This window comes from Coffea arabica, chromosome 7c, assembly GCF_036785885.1.
Source record: "Coffea arabica cultivar ET-39 chromosome 7c, Coffea Arabica ET-39 HiFi, whole genome shotgun sequence".
Taxonomy (NCBI): Eukaryota; Viridiplantae; Streptophyta; class Magnoliopsida; order Gentianales; family Rubiaceae; genus Coffea; species Coffea arabica.
The window spans coordinates 18,987,042-19,007,909 of record NC_092322.1 but is presented as its reverse complement, the minus strand read 5'-3'; the positions used below and the strand labels follow the sequence as shown (position 1 = coordinate 19,007,909).

At 37.5% G+C, this 20,868-nt stretch overlaps 3 protein-coding genes across 5 annotated transcripts in view; all 3 read right to left on the bottom strand.

The window, feature by feature from the left end:
* LOC140010110 (uncharacterized) overlaps positions 1–7,313 on the bottom strand; it is a 12,437-nt gene extending 5,124 nt beyond the window's left edge. The window contains exons 1-2 of the mRNA XM_072056456.1: positions 5,633–7,313; positions 1–1,202 (exon numbers count right to left, since the gene is read on the bottom strand). Of these exons, the coding sequence (XP_071912557.1) occupies positions 1–1,189 (1,189 nt within the window). The 5' untranslated portion in view covers positions 1,190–1,202; positions 5,633–7,313. The remainder of the gene's footprint in view (positions 1,203–5,632) is intronic.
* Positions 2,196–14,632, bottom strand: LOC113723530 (uncharacterized). The gene is made up of 4 exons (XM_072056455.1): positions 12,952–14,632; positions 7,320–8,521; positions 2,990–3,045; positions 2,196–2,418 (listed from the first exon to the last, which is right to left on the bottom strand). The coding sequence occupies exons 2-3, from the start codon at positions 8,506–8,508 to the stop codon at positions 3,002–3,004; spliced, it is 1,233 nt and encodes a 410-aa protein (XP_071912556.1). The 5' UTR covers positions 8,509–8,521; positions 12,952–14,632; the 3' UTR covers positions 2,196–2,418; positions 2,990–3,001.
* LOC113723531 (uncharacterized) lies at positions 9,515–20,868 on the bottom strand. Of its 3 annotated transcripts, XM_072056453.1 has the most exons (5): positions 20,271–20,868; positions 17,628–17,683; positions 14,639–15,840; positions 10,309–10,364; positions 9,515–9,737 (listed from the first exon to the last, which is right to left on the bottom strand). In XM_072056453.1, the coding sequence occupies exons 3-4, from the start codon at positions 15,825–15,827 to the stop codon at positions 10,321–10,323; spliced, it is 1,233 nt and encodes a 410-aa protein (XP_071912554.1). In that variant the 5' UTR covers positions 15,828–15,840; positions 17,628–17,683; positions 20,271–20,868; the 3' UTR covers positions 9,515–9,737; positions 10,309–10,320. The 3 variants fall into 3 exon arrangements, 2 of the variants coding, with proteins under 2 accessions (XP_071912554.1, XP_071912555.1); XM_072056454.1 differs by lacking the exon at positions 10,309–10,364; XR_011817365.1 differs by lacking the exons at positions 9,515–9,737; positions 10,309–10,364; positions 14,639–15,840 and adding an exon at positions 16,834–17,056 and having other exon boundaries at positions 20,271–20,853.

Here is a 20,868-nt window from a genome sequence, read left to right as displayed (position 1 = left end):
CTTCCACGGCTTCCGAAGAATCAGGTACAGGTTGGTCATTTATAGCGTAAACCCTGGTAGGAACTTTCGGCCTATTCTCTCTAATGTTGGCTGGTTCATCATTCAGGGTATTATCCTCTTGTATTTTCGGGCAACCGGCAATTTGGTGCTCGCTGCTTCCACACTTCAAGCACTTTCCTGCTTTCCTCCAGCAACCGGCCTCGGTATGTCCAGGTTTCTTGCAATACCCACAAGTTCCCAGGAAAGTTATCGCACGACTTCCTTGTGGAGCGTTCCTAGGTTGACCTCTTCCATTTGGTCCCCCGTTAGTTCCATTATTTCTTCCTCCGGCACCTCTGGCACCAGTTCCTCGACCCACTTTGGCCAGTGGAGCATTTGTATAAGTCGGCTCCCGACTGCTGCTAGGTGCAAATCTTTTCTTGGCCTGGTAAGTTTTTACTTGAGTTCTAGCAACTTCAACCCTTTGAGCTCTTTCTACAGCATCAGCAAATGTGTCTATCCGAACAGCAGCTAATCCCTCCTGAATTTCCACGTTTAGTCCCTGCACAAACCTCCGGACACGCCTTTGTTCCGTGGCTATCAGTTCAGGAGCAAATCGGGACAATTTTGTGAACTGGACTTCATATTCGGCGACACTCATCGCCCCTTGTTTACATTTTATGAAGTCGTCCTCTCTCTTTTCTTGAATGAGAGGTGGAAGAAATTTGGCGTTGAACTCCCTTGTGAAGTTCGCCCAGGTCCTGGGAATATGATTCCTGTCCCAATTGACCCTAATTAGGTTCCACCAGGAACGAGCAGCTCCTTCAAACTGGAATGCTGCAAAAGTCACTTGCCTCTCTTCCGTATAATTTAGAGCGGCAAAAATATCAGAGATCCTTTCCCACCAACCTTCGGCTACCTCAGGTTCTGGGCCTCCGTAGAACTTAGGAGGTCCAAACTTCAGGAATCTCTCTAATGCCCGATCCTCGTAATCGATTGGGCCTCCTTGCTGATGCACCGCTCCATGGGCTTGATGCTCAGTCATGCGCTCTAACACATCAGTTATTCTATTGATTGCGGTGGCCACTGGATCTCCGGCCACGTTTCCCTGACCATGGCCTGGGTTGGCCTCAGGTTCCCTATCACTACCACCCTCGGGGTGTTGCCTAGTTGGTCTCCCACGTCCTCTATTTCTAACTTGTAGATCCATAGCCTAGTTATGCCTATTGATAAAAATAAAGTGATCAAGCGAAGATGTTGCTATTTATTTACTTGTTATTATTAAGTGAAGTCAACATGAATACCAAGAGAAAGAAAATTTAAAACACTTAAAGCATATATTCACATACCAAAGTTCATACAACTTTAAAAGCCAAACAATTCACGGTACATTTAATATTTTCACACATAACTCATATTTCGATCTTTATAAACATGAAGGAAAGCAAGTCAATAATACACCGATTATTATAACCACATAACTAATAGCTCAACCCTTAGTTTAGATTCAACTTAACCTTCATTAGTTTAGTCTTTGACAATCCCACTAGGCCCCACTCATTCTTCCGATTTCGCTTCCATAAATTCCTCTTAAATACGTAATTGGCACTAATCTTCAAGATCACACCATTGGCTCTTTACCTTTAACTTTCAAAAGTTAGACTTGATTCCTTCAATCCTACTTTTCCAAACTTAGTCATGATTTCTAGTCACATCATAATGCGATATACTGAATTCTTTTCAATTGCAAATACACCATTTAATGAAATATCTGGTATTCGGGTACAAGAATCTGACTATAGGATAATTCACACCTCAGGCTGGCCAGTCCCAAGAGTAACTTACCTATATTTGAGATTCCTACCCAACATACATGTCTAATATCCCAACTATAAACTTTTGTTCCACACTTAACGAGTCAATCCCCACAGTCCGAGAGTCCTCTCCCGGCACGAGCTCGATAAGAGCTCTGATACCACCTGTGGCGACCCCACTTTCCCCTAAGGCGAACCAAAGGGTTGGCGGGCCGTCTGCCCAGCTCTCGCCAGGACTCATGCAAGCATTCTAACCTAAAACCTTGGAGTAATAAACTACTCTGTTACAAAACAAATTTTCCCGAATAAGATCATCCTTACATCCAACTTAACTTCAGAGATAGCAGAGATAAATTAGCCAGTCGAGGCTCTTAAACATCCCACGTGCTACGTACCAAAATATAAAGTCGTACCAATCCGGGTAGATAAATACATAAATCTCTATTACAAATTTACAGGCCAAGTAATCGAATTAGGGTTTACCCATTTTCCCGTTTCAAGTGGCAACCCAAAAGAAAAGTGCATTATCTCAATAACACATTACAGCCCACAGAATAAGTTATAGCATTCAAATACAATCCAAAAGGAAAACTTAAGTAAGCATCCAGCTTTCAGTTTCCAGAACCTGTTAAGGAAAACAATAAACGTGGGGTGAGCTAAAGCTCAGTGGTGCCCCAAAAACATGCAATCAATTAAAACAATTAACACGTATTGATTCGATTGAAGTAAACAAATAGGAAGGCGATAATACCCAAGTGTACCTTAGACTGGTCGAGGGATTCACCCAACGACGTTACGTCCTGAACTTACATTATTATTATAGACTCGTCGAGGGATTCACCCAACGACTTTACGTCTAGCACTTGATTGATTATTATTGACTCGTCGAGGGATTCACCCAACGACTTTACGTCTAGCACTTGATTTATTATTATTGACTCGTCGAGGGATTCACCCAACGACTTTACGTCTAGCACTTGATTGATTATTATTGACTCGTCGAGGGATTCACCCAACGACTTTACGTCTAGCACTTGATTCACAAAAAAAATGTTTTACGCAAGTCACCACTCGAAAGGCTAGTGTGATAAAGTACACATTGCTCACTTCGATGGGTCAAAACCACTTCATAGTTATAATATAGCAAGTTAATAAAGCGCTTAACCACATAACATAAAACAAGCAGGGACACTCACCAAGAGTGAAGTTCAGATGTCAAGTTGGGAATCGAATTCCGCTTCCTCGCAATATCCTAGAATATCAAATATTGAAATTATAAGCTTTTATTCAGTCTTTAGACTCGAACACATTGAGGTTTATCTAATATATTGCTAGTTTACTTTCCCATAGTAATTTCAAAAATCTACTTAGATTGAAACTTGACACAAATAGTAGAAATGTTTCTTATAATTTTCCTTGAGGTACTTTTCCTTATAAAAAGGGTAACTAGTATAAATTTTCTGGAAATAAGTCGACAAACCTCTTAATATCAATGTTAGAAAGTTACTTTGAACATTTCTTTAAAGCTATGGTTCCTGCAAAAATTATTACTAAAACTATTTTACCCTAAAATAAGGTTTCTTGCCGAGCAAGTTTCCCATGCTTTTCCCCAGAATTATTACAACTCGTATTTTGGAACTTTTCCTATAGTTAACTATAGCTTAAGGAAAGAAAATGAATTAAAATAAGACTTAGAATTTTCAAAAGCTATATAACTTATTTACTAATCGAGGCTAGTTTGAGCTAAAGGAAATTATCGAGTTGGAAAGTTTTATAATATAATACTAGCTGGAAAAATATTTCTGATTAATTTGATCACAGCTACTCGAGTTCGCAAGGTCGATACAACTTCCACAGCTCCGATTCCGTTTCGAAATTATAATATGGATCAAAATATGACAAAAATCACATAGCAAATTACTAGGGCTTCGTCAATCATTAGCCCTAGATTTCAACAAGTGCATTTCTGAATAAAATAAAATGATCAACCAAGGCTTCATCAATCATTAGCACTTGGTTTCAGCAAGCCCATCATAAGCAACTAAAAATAAAATAAAAGTAAAGCCTCCAAGACATTCCAGCAATTAACTTTCGTCACCCTGTAGTACTTAGAAAATCATTCAAATGGCCAAGAGCTTCATCAATCATTAGCTCTTGATAGCAACCAATCACTTTCAAACCAAAATTTCAACTAGAAACAAGGAGTAAAGTCACGGCTAATTTAACGCTTAAATAACTCGAGAAATTCAGATTACCACCATAGCATTTTACTAGGCTCAATGCCATTCACATACCAGAAAATTTTAGCATGTAAGCTTCACTTGAAATTCAGAAATTCAAATCACAGATAGGCCCAACATTCGATTCAAGTCAAAATTCATTTTCCTGAAGAAACAGGACATTAAGTCAAGACAGCCTACTTTGAGGAGTCACGTACAGCCGTACACATGGAGGAAAAATATAAAATTTCTACAGAACCAAGGCCCATGTTTCTAGTTTCAAATGCCACTGACGGCACCTTAAACGGATTTTTCTACACCAAGATATAAGCATTTTACTGAAATTGGTCAGGGACATCCAAAAATCTGAAATGTCATTTTTCACATGTGAAAAACTCCTTTTTCTCTTTTTGCACCAAAATGTTTTTATTCAAACCATCCATACATTTCTTATATAATTCCAAAACAACATATTCCAGGCATTTCCATCCCTCATGATTTGAAGGAAATTTTCGAAACTAAGTTGAGCTTCCAACTCAACCTTCGGCCATCACAAAGGAAATTCCAGCATTTGTATACTAACCTCTTTAATTCAATCCTTCAATATATTAAATATTTCCTCGCCAAACCACTTAAATTTTGCATCTCTTATGTAGCTCAAGACCATCATAGTCCAAGGAAACAATAAAATAAATGTTCAGAAACCATTTAAACTTTCTAAAGGCAAACTGAAATTTCTGGTTCAACCTTGCTTGCGGCTTCAAAGATTTCCAGCAAACAATTCAACTTTAGTTCAAATTTCCTTGGTTTAAACATGGTGTTAGTTACTCAATTCAACATTTTAAACACCTAGTTAGTTACTAAAATTTTCCACTTTCAAAATTGAGTTCAAACTATCATTATTAACATCAAAATTTCCAGAAATTTTCCTGCTTGGGCTCGGGTGATCATGCCTTGAAGCAGAATGTACTCTTAACCTTTATTTCTCTGATTTAAAACTTACTAATCAACTACATGCAGGGCCTAATTAACTTGTTATTAGTCATCTAATCATGGTTATAAGTTTAAACAACAACACTAAACCAAATCAGGTTGCAAAGCTTTAAGCTAAGCTCTCGGCCAAACCAGAAATTCTTCCAGCATTTGTTTAGTCACAAACCATTTTTTTTCTATGGTTAATTCCTGTATTTTGCACTTAATTTCACATGCACAACTGCTGAATTTAACTAGCTATCATATCCAGACCAGAAATCAGTTTGATAGCAACCAAATTGAACCAAGTTAAGCTGTAATAATTAAGCTAGGCTCTCGGCAGAATTTTCTTACCCCAAACTAACCCAGAAATTTATCTCTGCTTTAACACTTCATTCGAATGCCCAATTCATCATACATGGTCTTAATCTTCCAGTTCTTACTCAGCTAAAGACATTTGGGTGTTCAGATTATCACACAAAACAAAATTGGAGCTGCAATAACACCTCAAGTCTCGGTAGCAACAATTTCTCAAAACAGAAATTTTCCTAAGGTTTTGATTTCAGCATCCGATTGTATAATCTAAACATGTAATCTCTGATATAGCTTGATCAACTAATAATCAACCTATTTTAGACCAGAAATTACCTCAGCTAGCAACCAATCTTTCACACGAAATTCCAGAAATTTCCTTCCTAGCTCTCGGCCAAGTGCAGATGGTGATTCTGGTTTGGAGTTGCGGCTGAAAAGGGTTGTGGATGAAGGTAGAATTGGTGAAGCTTCCGGCAGATTCCCTTCCCTGGCTTTGCTCCAACTCACGGCTGAATCCAAGAAGTTTCCGGCAGCTCTCTCCCTCTCTCGGTGCTCTCGGTCAAGGCAGGGAAGAAATGAGGTTTTGTTGTGAATCAAGAATGAAAGAGTAGAGTGGTATTTGGAGTGAAGTTGATTTCGACTTTGGTTTGTGCAGAGAAAGAGTCGGCTGAAATGGTTGTGAGATGTAGTGTGAATTTGATCAAGTGGTTTTGTGGTGCCGCGGTTTACGAAAGGTTGCGTATCGAATTGGTTAAAATGCAATTGGTCGAAGTTGCGGTGATGGGAATTTGTCATAAGGGTCGTTTGGTTTCGCATGGAATTGTAAGGTCTTTTGGTCTTTTCACTTGGTTTCCTAATCTCAACTTAATTTCTCAAATTTATCCTCAAGGGTGATTTGAACGCCTAATAACCCCTCCCAATATACTTAACCATTTTTATCGAATAAATATCGATTAAACTTAAATATTAAGGTTCCTAACATTATATAGCGATTAACTTAATTATCCGCATCTCCAATTGTTTATTCTCAAGAATTAAAGTTATCCTACACAAAATTTATCGAATTTTCATGCCTTAAGTATGTTTAGTATAGGAATATCATATTTATCTAAAATTCATTGATTTTTATCTTAACGCGGAAATTCCTATAAACATTTAACATTATTAACGATTAAAACTAGCTATCGGAAATCAAAGAATTTATTTTAAAGTAATAGAATTAATCCAACTCAAGAAATATTAATTTAGTATAGCAAAACCGAATAATTCAATATTGGCACAATTATATTATTTATTACATAGAAATTATCTTTACCCTTTTATTTCAAAACAATTAATTACAATACTAGAATTCAAAAAAATTAATTATTAGATCAATGAAATAGTTTACCATTGAAATATGAAGTTAATGTAACAAAACTAAGAAGTTTAGTAGTTTAGCACAATTCTTTTATTTTGCACATAACGTTTATTTCTACGTACTTACTTAAAAACAATTGGACTTAGTGCTAAAATTTATTAAAGAATTAAAATGCAAATAAAATATGCACTGATATTTATATGTCTATTTTCAGGGTTCTCACATCCTCCCCTCCTTAAAATGAATTTTGTCCTCAAAATTCTTACTTTCTTGAGAAACAAATCGGAATACTTTTTCTGCATTTCTTCTTCTAACTCCCAAGTTGCTTCTTCGGAAATCCAAAGTTCCAATACTTTTGTTCTGCAATCAAGCTTAGCATGGTGATGAGCTAGAAAATTCTTTCATATAATAACATCATAACCTCGTATGTCCAATTTGATTAGATCCACTAGTATTTTATGCCCTTCAATCCAGAATTCACAGTTATTATAAGTTAAGCTACTGATTAAAATCTTATTACCCATTGATGTTTTAACTTCAAGGTCAAGGGTAATCTAACAGGTTTGACGTTAACTCCGGATGGAAAAGTTTGGTTCACAAATGAATGAGTTGCGCTATGATCAATTAACACTCTAGCTAATTGATGAGAAATGGGAAGAGTACCTTCCACGGCTTCCGAAGAATCAGGTACAGGTTGGTCATTTATAGCGTAAACCCTGGTAGGAACTTTCGGCCTATTCTCTCTAATGTTGGCTGGTTCATCATTCAGGGTATTATCCTCTTGTATTTTCGGGCAACCGGCAATTTGGTGCTCGCTGCTTCCACACTTCAAGCACTTTCCTGCTTTCCTCCAGCAACCGGCCTCGGTATGTCCAGGTTTCTTGCAATACCCACAAGTTCCCAGGAAAGTTATCGCACGACTTCCTTGTGGAGCGTTCCTAGGTTGACCTCTTCCATTTGGTCCCCCGTTAGTTCCATTATTTCTTCCTCCGGCACCTCTGGCACCAGTTCCTCGACCCACTTTGGCCAGTGGAGCATTTGTATAAGTCGGCTCCCGACTGCTGCTAGGTGCAAATCTTTTCTTGGCCTGGTAAGTTTTTACTTGAGTTCTAGCAACTTCAACCCTTTGAGCTCTTTCTACAGCATCAGCAAATGTGTCTATCCGAACAGCAGCTAATCCCTCCTGAATTTCCACGTTTAGTCCCTGCACAAACCTCCGGACACGCCTTTGTTCCGTGGCTATCAGTTCAGGAGCAAATCGGGACAATTTTGTGAACTGGACTTCATATTCGGCGACACTCATCGCCCCTTGTTTACATTTTATGAAGTCGTCCTCTCTCTTTTCTTGAATGAGAGGTGGAAGAAATTTGGCGTTGAACTCCCTTGTGAAGTTCGCCCAGGTCCTGGGAATATGATTCCTGTCCCAATTGACCCTAATTAGGTTCCACCAGGAACGAGCAGCTCCTTCAAACTGGAATGCTGCAAAAGTCACTTGCCTCTCTTCCGTATAATTTAGAGCGGCAAAAATATCAGAGATCCTTTCCCACCAACCTTCGGCTACCTCAGGTTCTGGGCCTCCGTAGAACTTAGGAGGTCCAAACTTCAGGAATCTCTCTAATGCCCGATCCTCGTAATCGATTGGGCCTCCTTGCTGATGCACCGCTCCATGGGCTTGATGCTCAGTCATGCGCTCTAACACATCAGTTATTCTATTGATTGCGGTGGCCACTGGATCTCCGGCCACGTTTCCCTGACCATGGCCTGGGTTGGCCTCAGGTTCCCTATCACTACCACCCTCGGGGTGTTGCCTAGTTGGTCTCCCACGTCCTCTATTTCTAACTTGTAGATCCATAGCCTAGTTATGCCTATTGATAAAAATAAAGTGATCAAGCGAAGATGTTGCTATTTATTTACTTGTTATTATTAAGTGAAGTCAACATGAATACCAAGAGAAAGAAAATTTAAAACACTTAAAGCATATATTCACATACCAAAGTTCATACAACTTTAAAAGCCAAACAATTCACGGTACATTTAATATTTTCACACATAACTCATATTTCGATCTTTATAAACATGAAGGAAAGCAAGTCAATAATACACCGATTATTATAACCACATAACTAATAGCTCAACCCTTAGTTTAGATTCAACTTAACCTTCATTAGTTTAGTCTTTGACAATCCCACTAGGCCCCACTCATTCTTCCGATTTCGCTTCCATAAATTCCTCTTAAATACGTAATTGGCACTAATCTTCAAGATCACACCATTGGCTCTTTACCTTTAACTTTCAAAAGTTAGACTTGATTCCTTCAATCCTACTTTTCCAAACTTAGTCATGATTTCTAGTCACATCATAATGCGATATACTGAATTCTTTTCAATTGCAAATACACCATTTAATGAAATATCTGGTATTCGGGTACAAGAATCTGACTATAGGATAATTCACACCTCAGGCTGGCCAGTCCCAAGAGTAACTTACCTATATTTGAGATTCCTACCCAACATACATGTCTAATATCCCAACTATAAACTTTTGTTCCACACTTAACGAGTCAATCCCCACAGTCCGAGAGTCCTCTCCCGGCACGAGCTCGATAAGAGCTCTGATACCACCTGTGGCGACCCCACTTTCCCCTAAGGCGAACCAAAGGGTTGGCGGGCCGTCTGCCCAGCTCTCGCCAGGACTCATGCAAGCATTCTAACCTAAAACCTTGGAGTAATAAACTACTCTGTTACAAAACAAATTTTCCCGAATAAGATCATCCTTACATCCAACTTAACTTCAGAGATAGCAGAGATAAATTAGCCAGTCGAGGCTCTTAAACATCCCACGTGCTACGTACCAAAATATAAAGTCGTACCAATCCGGGTAGATAAATACATAAATCTCTATTACAAATTTACAGGCCAAGTAATCGAATTAGGGTTTACCCATTTTCCCGTTTCAAGTGGCAACCCAAAAGAAAAGTGCATTATCTCAATAACACATTACAGCCCACAGAATAAGTTATAGCATTCAAATACAATCCAAAAGGAAAACTTAAGTAAGCATCCAGCTTTCAGTTTCCAGAACCTGTTAAGGAAAACAATAAACGTGGGGTGAGCTAAAGCTCAGTGGTGCCCCAAAAACATGCAATCAATTAAAACAATTAACACGTATTGATTCGATTGAAGTAAACAAATAGGAAGGCGATAATACCCAAGTGTACCTTAGACTGGTCGAGGGATTCACCCAACGACGTTACGTCCTGAACTTACATTATTATTATAGACTCGTCGAGGGATTCACCCAACGACTTTACGTCTAGCACTTGATTGATTATTATTGACTCGTCGAGGGATTCACCCAACGACTTTACGTCTAGCACTTGATTTATTATTATTGACTCGTCGAGGGATTCACCCAACGACTTTACGTCTAGCACTTGATTGATTATTATTGACTCGTCGAGGGATTCACCCAACGACTTTACGTCTAGCACTTGATTCACAAAAAAAATGTTTTACGCAAGTCACCACTCGAAAGGCTAGTGTGATAAAGTACACATTGCTCACTTCGATGGGTCAAAACCACTTCATAGTTATAATATAGCAAGTTAATAAAGCGCTTAACCACATAACATAAAACAAGCAGGGACACTCACCAAGAGTGAAGTTCAGATGTCAAGTTGGGAATCGAATTCCGCTTCCTCGCAATATCCTAGAATATCAAATATTGAAATTATAAGCTTTTATTCAGTCTTTAGACTCGAACACATTGAGGTTTATCTAATATATTGCTAGTTTACTTTCCCATAGTAATTTCAAAAATCTACTTAGATTGAAACTTGACACAAATAGTAGAAATGTTTCTTATAATTTTCCTTGAGGTACTTTTCCTTATAAAAAGGGTAACTAGTATAAATTTTCTGGAAATAAGTCGACAAACCTCTTAATATCAATGTTAGAAAGTTACTTTGAACATTTCTTTAAAGCTATGGTTCCTGCAAAAATTATTACTAAAACTATTTTACCCTAAAATAAGGTTTCTTGCCGAGCAAGTTTCCCATGCTTTTCCCCAGAATTATTACAACTCGTATTTTGGAACTTTTCCTATAGTTAACTATAGCTTAAGGAAAGAAAATGAATTAAAATAAGACTTAGAATTTTCAAAAGCTATATAACTTATTTACTAATCGAGGCTAGTTTGAGCTAAAGGAAATTATCGAGTTGGAAAGTTTTATAATATAATACTAGCTGGAAAAATATTTCTGATTAATTTGATCACAGCTACTCGAGTTCGCAAGGTCGATACAACTTCCACAGCTCCGATTCCGTTTCGAAATTATAATATGGATCAAAATATGACAAAAATCACATAGCAAATTACTAGGGCTTCGTCAATCATTAGCCCTAGATTTCAACAAGTGCATTTCTGAATAAAATAAAATGATCAACCAAGGCTTCATCAATCATTAGCACTTGGTTTCAGCAAGCCCATCATAAGCAACTAAAAATAAAATAAAAGTAAAGCCTCCAAGACATTCCAGCAATTAACTTTCGTCACCCTGTAGTACTTAGAAAATCATTCAAATGGCCAAGAGCTTCATCAATCATTAGCTCTTGATAGCAACCAATCACTTTCAAACCAAAATTTCAACTAGAAACAAGGAGTAAAGTCACGGCTAATTTAACGCTTAAATAACTCGAGAAATTCAGATTACCACCATAGCATTTTACTAGGCTCAATGCCATTCACATACCAGAAAATTTTAGCATGTAAGCTTCACTTGAAATTCAGAAATTCAAATCACAGATAGGCCCAACATTCGATTCAAGTCAAAATTCATTTTCCTGAAGAAACAGGACATTAAGTCAAGACAGCCTACTTTGAGGAGTCACGTACAGCCGTACACATGGAGGAAAAATATAAAATTTCTACAGAACCAAGGCCCATGTTTCTAGTTTCAAATGCCACTGACGGCACCTTAAACGGATTTTTCTACACCAAGATATAAGCATTTTACTGAAATTGGTCAGGGACATCCAAAAATCTGAAATGTCATTTTTCACATGTGAAAAACTCCTTTTTCTCTTTTTGCACCAAAATGTTTTTATTCAAACCATCCATACATTTCTTATATAATTCCAAAACAACATATTCCAGGCATTTCCATCCCTCATGATTTGAAGGAAATTTTCGAAACTAAGTTGAGCTTCCAACTCAACCTTCGGCCATCACAAAGGAAATTCCAGCATTTGTATACTAACCTCTTTAATTCAATCCTTCAATATATTAAATATTTCCTCGCCAAACCACTTAAATTTTGCATCTCTTATGTAGCTCAAGACCATCATAGTCCAAGGAAACAATAAAATAAATGTTCAGAAACCATTTAAACTTTCTAAAGGCAAACTGAAATTTCTGGTTCAACCTTGCTTGCGGCTTCAAAGATTTCCAGCAAACAATTCAACTTTAGTTCAAATTTCCTTGGTTTAAACATGGTGTTAGTTACTCAATTCAACATTTTAAACACCTAGTTAGTTACTAAAATTTTCCACTTTCAAAATTGAGTTCAAACTATCATTATTAACATCAAAATTTCCAGAAATTTTCCTGCTTGGGCTCGGGTGATCATGCCTTGAAGCAGAATGTACTCTTAACCTTTATTTCTCTGATTTAAAACTTACTAATCAACTACATGCAGGGCCTAATTAACTTGTTATTAGTCATCTAATCATGGTTATAAGTTTAAACAACAACACTAAACCAAATCAGGTTGCAAAGCTTTAAGCTAAGCTCTCGGCCAAACCAGAAATTCTTCCAGCATTTGTTTAGTCACAAACCATTTTTTTTCTATGGTTAATTCCTGTATTTTGCACTTAATTTCACATGCACAACTGCTGAATTTAACTAGCTATCATATCCAGACCAGAAATCAGTTTGATAGCAACCAAATTGAACCAAGTTAAGCTGTAATAATTAAGCTAGGCTCTCGGCAGAATTTTCTTACCCCAAACTAACCCAGAAATTTATCTCTGCTTTAACACTTCATTCGAATGCCCAATTCATCATACATGGTCTTAATCTTCCAATTCTTACTCAGCTAAAGACATTTGGGTGTTCAGATTATCACACAAAACAAAATTGGAGCTGCAATAACACCTCAAGTCTCGGTAGCAACAATTTCTCAAAACAGAAATTTTCCTAAGGTTTTGATTTCAGCATCCGATTGTATAATCTAAACATGTAATCTCTGATATAGCTTGATCAACTAATAATCAACCTATTTTAGACCAGAAATTACCTCAGCTAGCAACCAATCTTTCACACGAAATTCCAGAAATTTCCTTCCTAGCTCTCGGCCAAGTGCAGATGGTGATTCTGGTTTGGAGTTGCGGCTGAAAAGGGTTGTGGATGAAGGTAGAATTGGTGAAGCTTCCGGCAGATTCCCTTCCCTGGCTTTGCTCCAACTCACGGCTGAATCCAAGAAGTTTCCGGCAGCTCTCTCCCTCTCTCGGTGCTCTCGGTCAAGGCAGGGAAGAAATGAGGTTTTGTTGTGAATCAAGAATGAAAGAGTAGAGTGGTATTTGGAGTGAAGTTGATTTCGACTTTGGTTTGTGCAGAGAAAGAGTCGGCTGAAATGGTTGTGAGATGTAGTGTGAATTTGATCAAGTGGTTTTGTGGTGCCGCGGTTTACGAAAGGTTGCGTATCGAATTGGTTAAAATGCAATTGGTCGAAGTTGCGGTGATGGGAATTTGTCATAAGGGTCGTTTGGTTTCGCATGGAATTGTAAGGTCTTTTGGTCTTTTCACTTGGTTTCCTAATCTCAACTTAATTTCTCAAATTTATCCTCAAGGGTGATTTGAACGCCTAATAACCCCTCCCAATATACTTAACCATTTTTATCGAATAAATATCGATTAAACTTAAATATTAAGGTTCCTAACATTATATAGCGATTAACTTAATTATCCGCATCTCCAATTGTTTATTCTCAAGAATTAAAGTTATCCTACACAAAATTTATCGAATTTTCATGCCTTAAGTATGTTTAGTATAGGAATATCATATTTATCTAAAATTCATTGATTTTTATCTTAACGCGGAAATTCCTATAAACATTTAACATTATTAACGATTAAAACTAGCTATCGGAAATCAAAGAATTTATTTTAAAGTAATAGAATTAATCCAACTCAAGAAATATTAATTTAGTATAGCAAAACCGAATAATTCAATATTGGCACAATTATATTATTTATTACATAGAAATTATCTTTACCCTTTTATTTCAAAACAATTAATTACAATACTAGAATTCAAAAAAATTAATTATTAGATCAATGAAATAGTTTACCATTGAAATATGAAGTTAATGTAACAAAACTAAGAAGTTTAGTAGTTTAGCACAATTCTTTTATTTTGCACATAACGTTTATTTCTACGTACTTACTTAAAAACAATTGGACTTAGTGCTAAAATTTATTAAAGAATTAAAATGCAAATAAAATATGCACTGATATTTATATGTCTATTTTCAGGGTTCTCACATCCTCCCCTCCTTAAAATGAATTTTGTCCTCAAAATTCTTACTTTCTTGAGAAACAAATCGGAATACTTTTTCTGCATTTCTTCTTCTAACTCCCAAGTTGCTTCTTCGGAAATCCAAAGTTCCAATACTTTTGTTCTGCAATCAAGCTTAGCATGGTGATGAGCTAGAAAATTCTTTCATATAATAACATCATAACCTCGTATGTCCAATTTGATTAGATCCACTAGTATTTTATGCCCTTCAATCCAGAATTCACAGTTATTATAAGTTAAGCTACTGATTAAAATCTTATTACCCATTGATGTTTTAACTTCAAGGTCAAGGGTAATCTAACAGGTTTGACGTTAACTCCGGATGGAAAAGTTTGGTTCACAAATGAATGAGTTGCGCTATGATCAATTAACACTCTAGCTAATTGATGAGAAATGGGAAGAGTACCTTCCACGGCTTCCGAAGAATCAGGTACAGGTTGGTCATTTATAGCGTAAACCCTGGTAGGAACTTTCGGCCTATTCTCTCTAATGTTGGCTGGTTCATCATTCAGGGTATTATCCTCTTGTATTTTCGGGCAACCGGCAATTTGGTGCTCGCTGCTTCCACACTTCAAGCACTTTCCTGCTTTCCTCCAGCAACCGGCCTCGGTATGTCCAGGTTTCTTGCAATACCCACAAGTTCCCAGGAAAGTTATCGCACGACTTCCTTGTGGAGCGTTCCTAGGTTGACCTCTTCCATTTGGTCCCCCGTTAGTTCCATTATTTCTTCCTCCGGCACCTCTGGCACCAGTTCCTCGACCCACTTTGGCCAGTGGAGCATTTGTATAAGTCGGCTCCCGACTGCTGCTAGGTGCAAATCTTTTCTTGGCCTGGTAAGTTTTTACTTGAGTTCTAGCAACTTCAACCCTTTGAGCTCTTTCTACAGCATCAGCAAATGTGTCTATCCGAACAGCAGCTAATCCCTCCTGAATTTCCACGTTTAGTCCCTGCACAAACCTCCGGACACGCCTTTGTTCCGTGGCTATCAGTTCAGGAGCAAATCGGGACAATTTTGTGAACTGGACTTCATATTCGGCGACACTCATCGCCCCTTGTTTACATTTTATGAAGTCGTCCTCTCTCTTTTCTTGAATGAGAGGTGGAAGAAATTTGGCGTTGAACTCCCTTGTGAAGTTCGCCCAGGTCCTGGGAATATGATTCCTGTCCCAATTGACCCTAATTAGGTTCCACCAGGAACGAGCAGCTCCTTCAAACTGGAATGCTGCAAAAGTCACTTGCCTCTCTTCCGTATAATTTAGAGCGGCAAAAATATCAGAGATCCTTTCCCACCAACCTTCGGCTACCTCAGGTTCTGGGCCTCCGTAGAACTTAGGAGGTCCAAACTTCAGGAATCTCTCTAATGCCCGATCCTCGTAATCGATTGGGCCTCCTTGCTGATGCACCGCTCCATGGGCTTGATGCTCAGTCATGCGCTCTAACACATCAGTTATTCTATTGATTGCGGTGGCCACTGGATCTCCGGCCACGTTTCCCTGACCATGGCCTGGGTTGGCCTCAGGTTCCCTATCACTACCACCCTCGGGGTGTTGCCTAGTTGGTCTCCCACGTCCTCTATTTCTAACTTGTAGATCCATAGCCTAGTTATGCCTATTGATAAAAATAAAGTGATCAAGCGAAGATGTTGCTATTTATTTACTTGTTATTATTAAGTGAAGTCAACATGAATACCAAGAGAAAGAAAATTTAAAACACTTAAAGCATATATTCACATACCAAAGTTCATACAACTTTAAAAGCCAAACAATTCACGGTACATTTAATATTTTCACACATAACTCATATTTCGATCTTTATAAACATGAAGGAAAGCAAGTCAATAATACACCGATTATTATAACCACATAACTAATAGCTCAACCCTTAGTTTAGATTCAACTTAACCTTCATTAGTTTAGTCTTTGACAATCCCACTAGGCCCCACTCATTCTTCCGATTTCGCTTCCATAAATTCCTCTTAAATACGTAATTGGCACTAATCTTCAAGATCACACCATTGGCTCTTTACCTTTAACTTTCAAAAGTTAGACTTGATTCCTTCAATCCTACTTTTCCAAACTTAGTCATGATTTCTAGTCACATCATAATGCGATATACTGAATTCTTTTCAATTGCAAATACACCATTTAATGAAATATCTGGTATTCGGGTACAAGAATCTGACTATAGGATAATTCACACCTCAGGCTGGCCAGTCCCAAGAGTAACTTACCTATATTTGAGATTCCTACCCAACATACATGTCTAATATCCCAACTATAAACTTTTGTTCCACACTTAACGAGTCAATCCCCACAGTCCGAGAGTCCTCTCCCGGCACGAGCTCGATAAGAGCTCTGATACCACCTGTGGCGACCCCACTTTCCCCTAAGGCGAACCAAAGGGTTGGCGGGCCGTCTGCCCAGCTCTCGCCAGGACTCATGCAAGCATTCTAACCTAAAACCTTGGAGTAATAAACTACTCTGTTACAAAACAAATTTTCCCGAATAAGATCATCCTTACATCCAACTTAACTTCAGAGATAGCAGAGATAAATTAGCCAGTCGAGGCTCTTAAACATCCCACGTGCTACGTACCAAAATATAAAGTCGTACCAATCCGGGTAGATAAATACATAAATCTCTATTACAAATTTACAGGCCAAGTAATCGAATTAGGGTTTACCCATTTTCCCGTTTCAAGTGGCAACCCAAAAGAAAAGTGCATTATCTCAATAACACATTACAGCCCACAGAATAAGTTATAGCATTCAAATACAATCCAAAAGGAAAACTTAAGTAAGCATCCAGCTTTCAGTTTCCAGAACCTGTTAAGGAAAACAATAAACGTGGGGTGAGCTAAAGCTCAGTGGTGCCCCAAAAACATGCAATCAATTAAAACAATTAACACGTATTGATTCGATTGAAGTAAACAAATAGGAAGGCGATAATACCCAAGTGTACCTTAGACTGGTCGAGGGATTCACCCAACGACGTTACGTCCTGAACTTACATTATTATTATAGACTCGTCGAGGGATTCACCCAACGACTTTACGTCTAGCACTTGATTGATTATTATTGACTCGTCGAGGGATTCACCCAACGACTTTACGTCTAGCACTTGATTTATTATTATTGACTCGTCGAGGGATTCACCCAACGACTTTACGTCTAGCACTTGATTGATTATTATTGACTCGTCGAGGGATTCACCCAACGACTTTACGTCTAGCACTTGATTCACAAAAAAAATGTTTTACGCAAGTCACCACTCGAAAGGCTAGTGTGATAAAGTACACATTGCTCACTTCGATGGGTCAAAACCACTTCATAGTTATAATATAGCAAGTTAATAAAGCGCTTAACCACATAACATAAAACAAGCAGGGACACTCACCAAGAGTGAAGTTCAGATGTCAAGTTGGGAATCGAATTCCGCTTCCTCGCAATATCCTAGAATATCAAATATTGAAATTATAAGCTTTTATTCAGTCTTTAGACTCGAACACATTGAGGTTTATCTAATATATTGCTAGTTTACTTTCCCATAGTAATTTCAAAAATCTACTTAGATTGAAACTTGACACAAATAGTAGAAATGTTTCTTATAATTTTCCTTGAGGTACTTTTCCTTATAAAAAGGGTAACTAGTATAAATTTTCTGGAAATAAGTCGACAAACCTCTTAATATCAATGTTAGAAAGTTACTTTGAACATTTCTTTAAAGCTATGGTTCCTGCAAAAATTATTACTAAAACTATTTTACCCTAAAATAAGGTTTCTTGCCGAGCAAGTTTCCCATGCTTTTCCCCAGAATTATTACAACTCGTATTTTGGAACTTTTCCTATAGTTAACTATAGCTTAAGGAAAGAAAATGAATTAAAATAAGACTTAGAATTTTCAAAAGCTATATAACTTATTTACTAATCGAGGCTAGTTTGAGCTAAAGGAAATTATCGAGTTGGAAAGTTTTATAATATAATACTAGCTGGAAAAATATTTCTGATTAATTTGATCACAGCTACTCGAGTTCGCAAGGTCGATACAACTTCCACAGCTCCGATTCCGTTTCGAAATTATAATATGGATCAAAATATGACAAAAATCACATAGCAAATTACTAGGGCTTCGTCAATCATTAGCCCTAGATTTCAACAAGTGCATTTCTGAATAAAATAAAATGATCAACCAAGGCTTCATCAATCATTAGCACTTGGTTTCAGCAAGCCCATCATAAGCAACTAAAAATAAAATAAAAGTAAAGCCTCCAAGACATTCCAGCAATTAACTTTCGTCACCCTGTAGTACTTAGAAAATCATTCAAATGGCCAAGAGCTTCATCAATCATTAGCTCTTGATAGCAACCAATCACTTTCAAACCAAAATTTCAACTAGAAACAAGGAGTAAAGTCACGGCTAATTTAACGCTTAAATAACTCGAGAAATTCAGATTACCACCATAGCATTTTACTAGGCTCAATGCCATTCACATACCAGAAAATTTTAGCATGTAAGCTTCACTTGAAATTCAGAAATTCAAATCACAGATAGGCCCAACATTCGATTCAAGTCAAAATTCATTTTCCTGAAGAAACAGGACATTAAGTCAAGACAGCCTACTTTGAGGAGTCACGTACAGCCGTACACATGGAGGAAAAATATAAAATTTCTACAGAACCAAGGCCCATGTTTCTAGTTTCAAATGCCACTGACGGCACCTTAAACGGATTTTTCTACACCAAGATATAAGCATTTTACTGAAATTGGTCAGGGACATCCAAAAATCTGAAATGTCATTTTTCACATGTGAAAAACTCCTTTTTCTCTTTTTGCACCAAAATGTTTTTATTCAAACCATCCATACATTTCTTATATAATTCCAAAACAACATATTCCAGGCATTTCCATCCCTCATGATTTGAAGGAAATTTTCGAAACTAAGTTGAGCTTCCAACTCAACCTTCGGCCATCACAAAGGAAATTCCAGCATTTGTATACTAACCTCTTTAATTCAATCCTTCAATATATTAAATATTTCCTCGCCAAACCACTTAAATTTTGCATCTCTTATGTAGCTCAAGACCATCATAGTCCAAGGAAACAATAAAATAAATGTTCAGAAACCATTTAAACTTTCTAAAGGCAAACTGAAATTTCTGGTTCAACCTTGCTTGCGGCTTCAAAGATTTCCAGCAAACAATTCAACTTTAGTTCAAATTTCCTTGGTTTAAACATGGTGTTAGTTACTCAATTCAACATTTTAAACACCTAGTTAGTTACTAAAATTTTCCACTTTCAAAATTGAGTTCAAACTATCATTATTAACATCAAAATTTCCAGAAATTTTCCTGCTTGGGCTCGGGTGATCATGCCTTGAAGCAGAATGTACTCTTAACCTTTATTTCTCTGATTTAAAACTTACTAATCAACTACATGCAGGGCCTAATTAACTTGTTATTAGTCATCTAATCATGGTTATAAGTTTAAACAACAACACTAAACCAAATCAGGTTGCAAAGCTTTAAGCTAAGCTCTCGGCCAAACCAGAAATTCTTCCAGCATTTGTTTAGTCACAAACCATTTTTTTTCTATGGTTAATTCCTGTATTTTGCACTTAATTTCACATGCACAACTGCTGAATTTAACTAGCTATCATATCCAGACCAGAAATCAGTTTGATAGCAACCAAATTGAACCAAGTTAAGCTGTAATAATTAAGCTAGGCTCTCGGCAGAATTTTCTTACCCCAAACTAACCCAGAAATTTATCTCTGCTTTAACACTTCATTCGAATGCCCAATTCATCATACATGGTCTTAATCTTCCAATTCTTACTCAGCTAAAGACATTTGGGTGTTCAGATTATCACACAAAACAAAATTGGAGCTGCAATAACACCTCAAGTCTCGGTAGCAACAATTTCTCAAAACAGAAATTTTCGTAAGGTTTTGATTTCAGCATCCGATTGTATAATCTAAACATGTAATCTCTGATATAGCTTGATCAACTAATAATCAACCTATTTTAGACCAGAAATTACCTCAGCTAGCAACCAATCTTTCACACGAAATTCCAGAAATTTCCTTCCTAGCTCTCGGCCAAGTGCAGATGGTGATTCTGGTTTGGAGTTGCGGCTGAAAAGGGTTGTGGATGAAGGTAGAATTGGTGAAGCTTCCGGCAGATTCCCTTCCCTGGCTTTGCTCCAACTCACGGCTGAATCCAAGAAGTTTCCGGCAGCTCTCTCCCTCTCTCGGTGCTCTCGGTCAAGGCAGGGAAGAAATGAGGTTTTGTTGTGAATCAAGAATGAAAGAGTAGAGTGGTATTTGGAGTGAAGTTGATTTCGACTTTGGTTTGTGCAGAGAAAGAGTCGGCTGAAATGGTTGTGAGATGTAGTGTGAATTTGATCAAGTGGTTTTGTGGTGCCGCGGTTTACGAAAGGTTGCGTATCGAATTGGTTAAAATGCAATTGGTCGAAGTTGCGGTGATGGGAATTTGTCATAAGGGTCGTTTGGTTTCGCATGGAATTGTAAGGTCTTTTGGTCTTTTCACTTGGTTTCCTAATCTCAACTTAATTTCTCAAATTTATCCTCAAGGGTGATTTGAACGCCTAATAACCCCTCCCAATATACTTAACCATT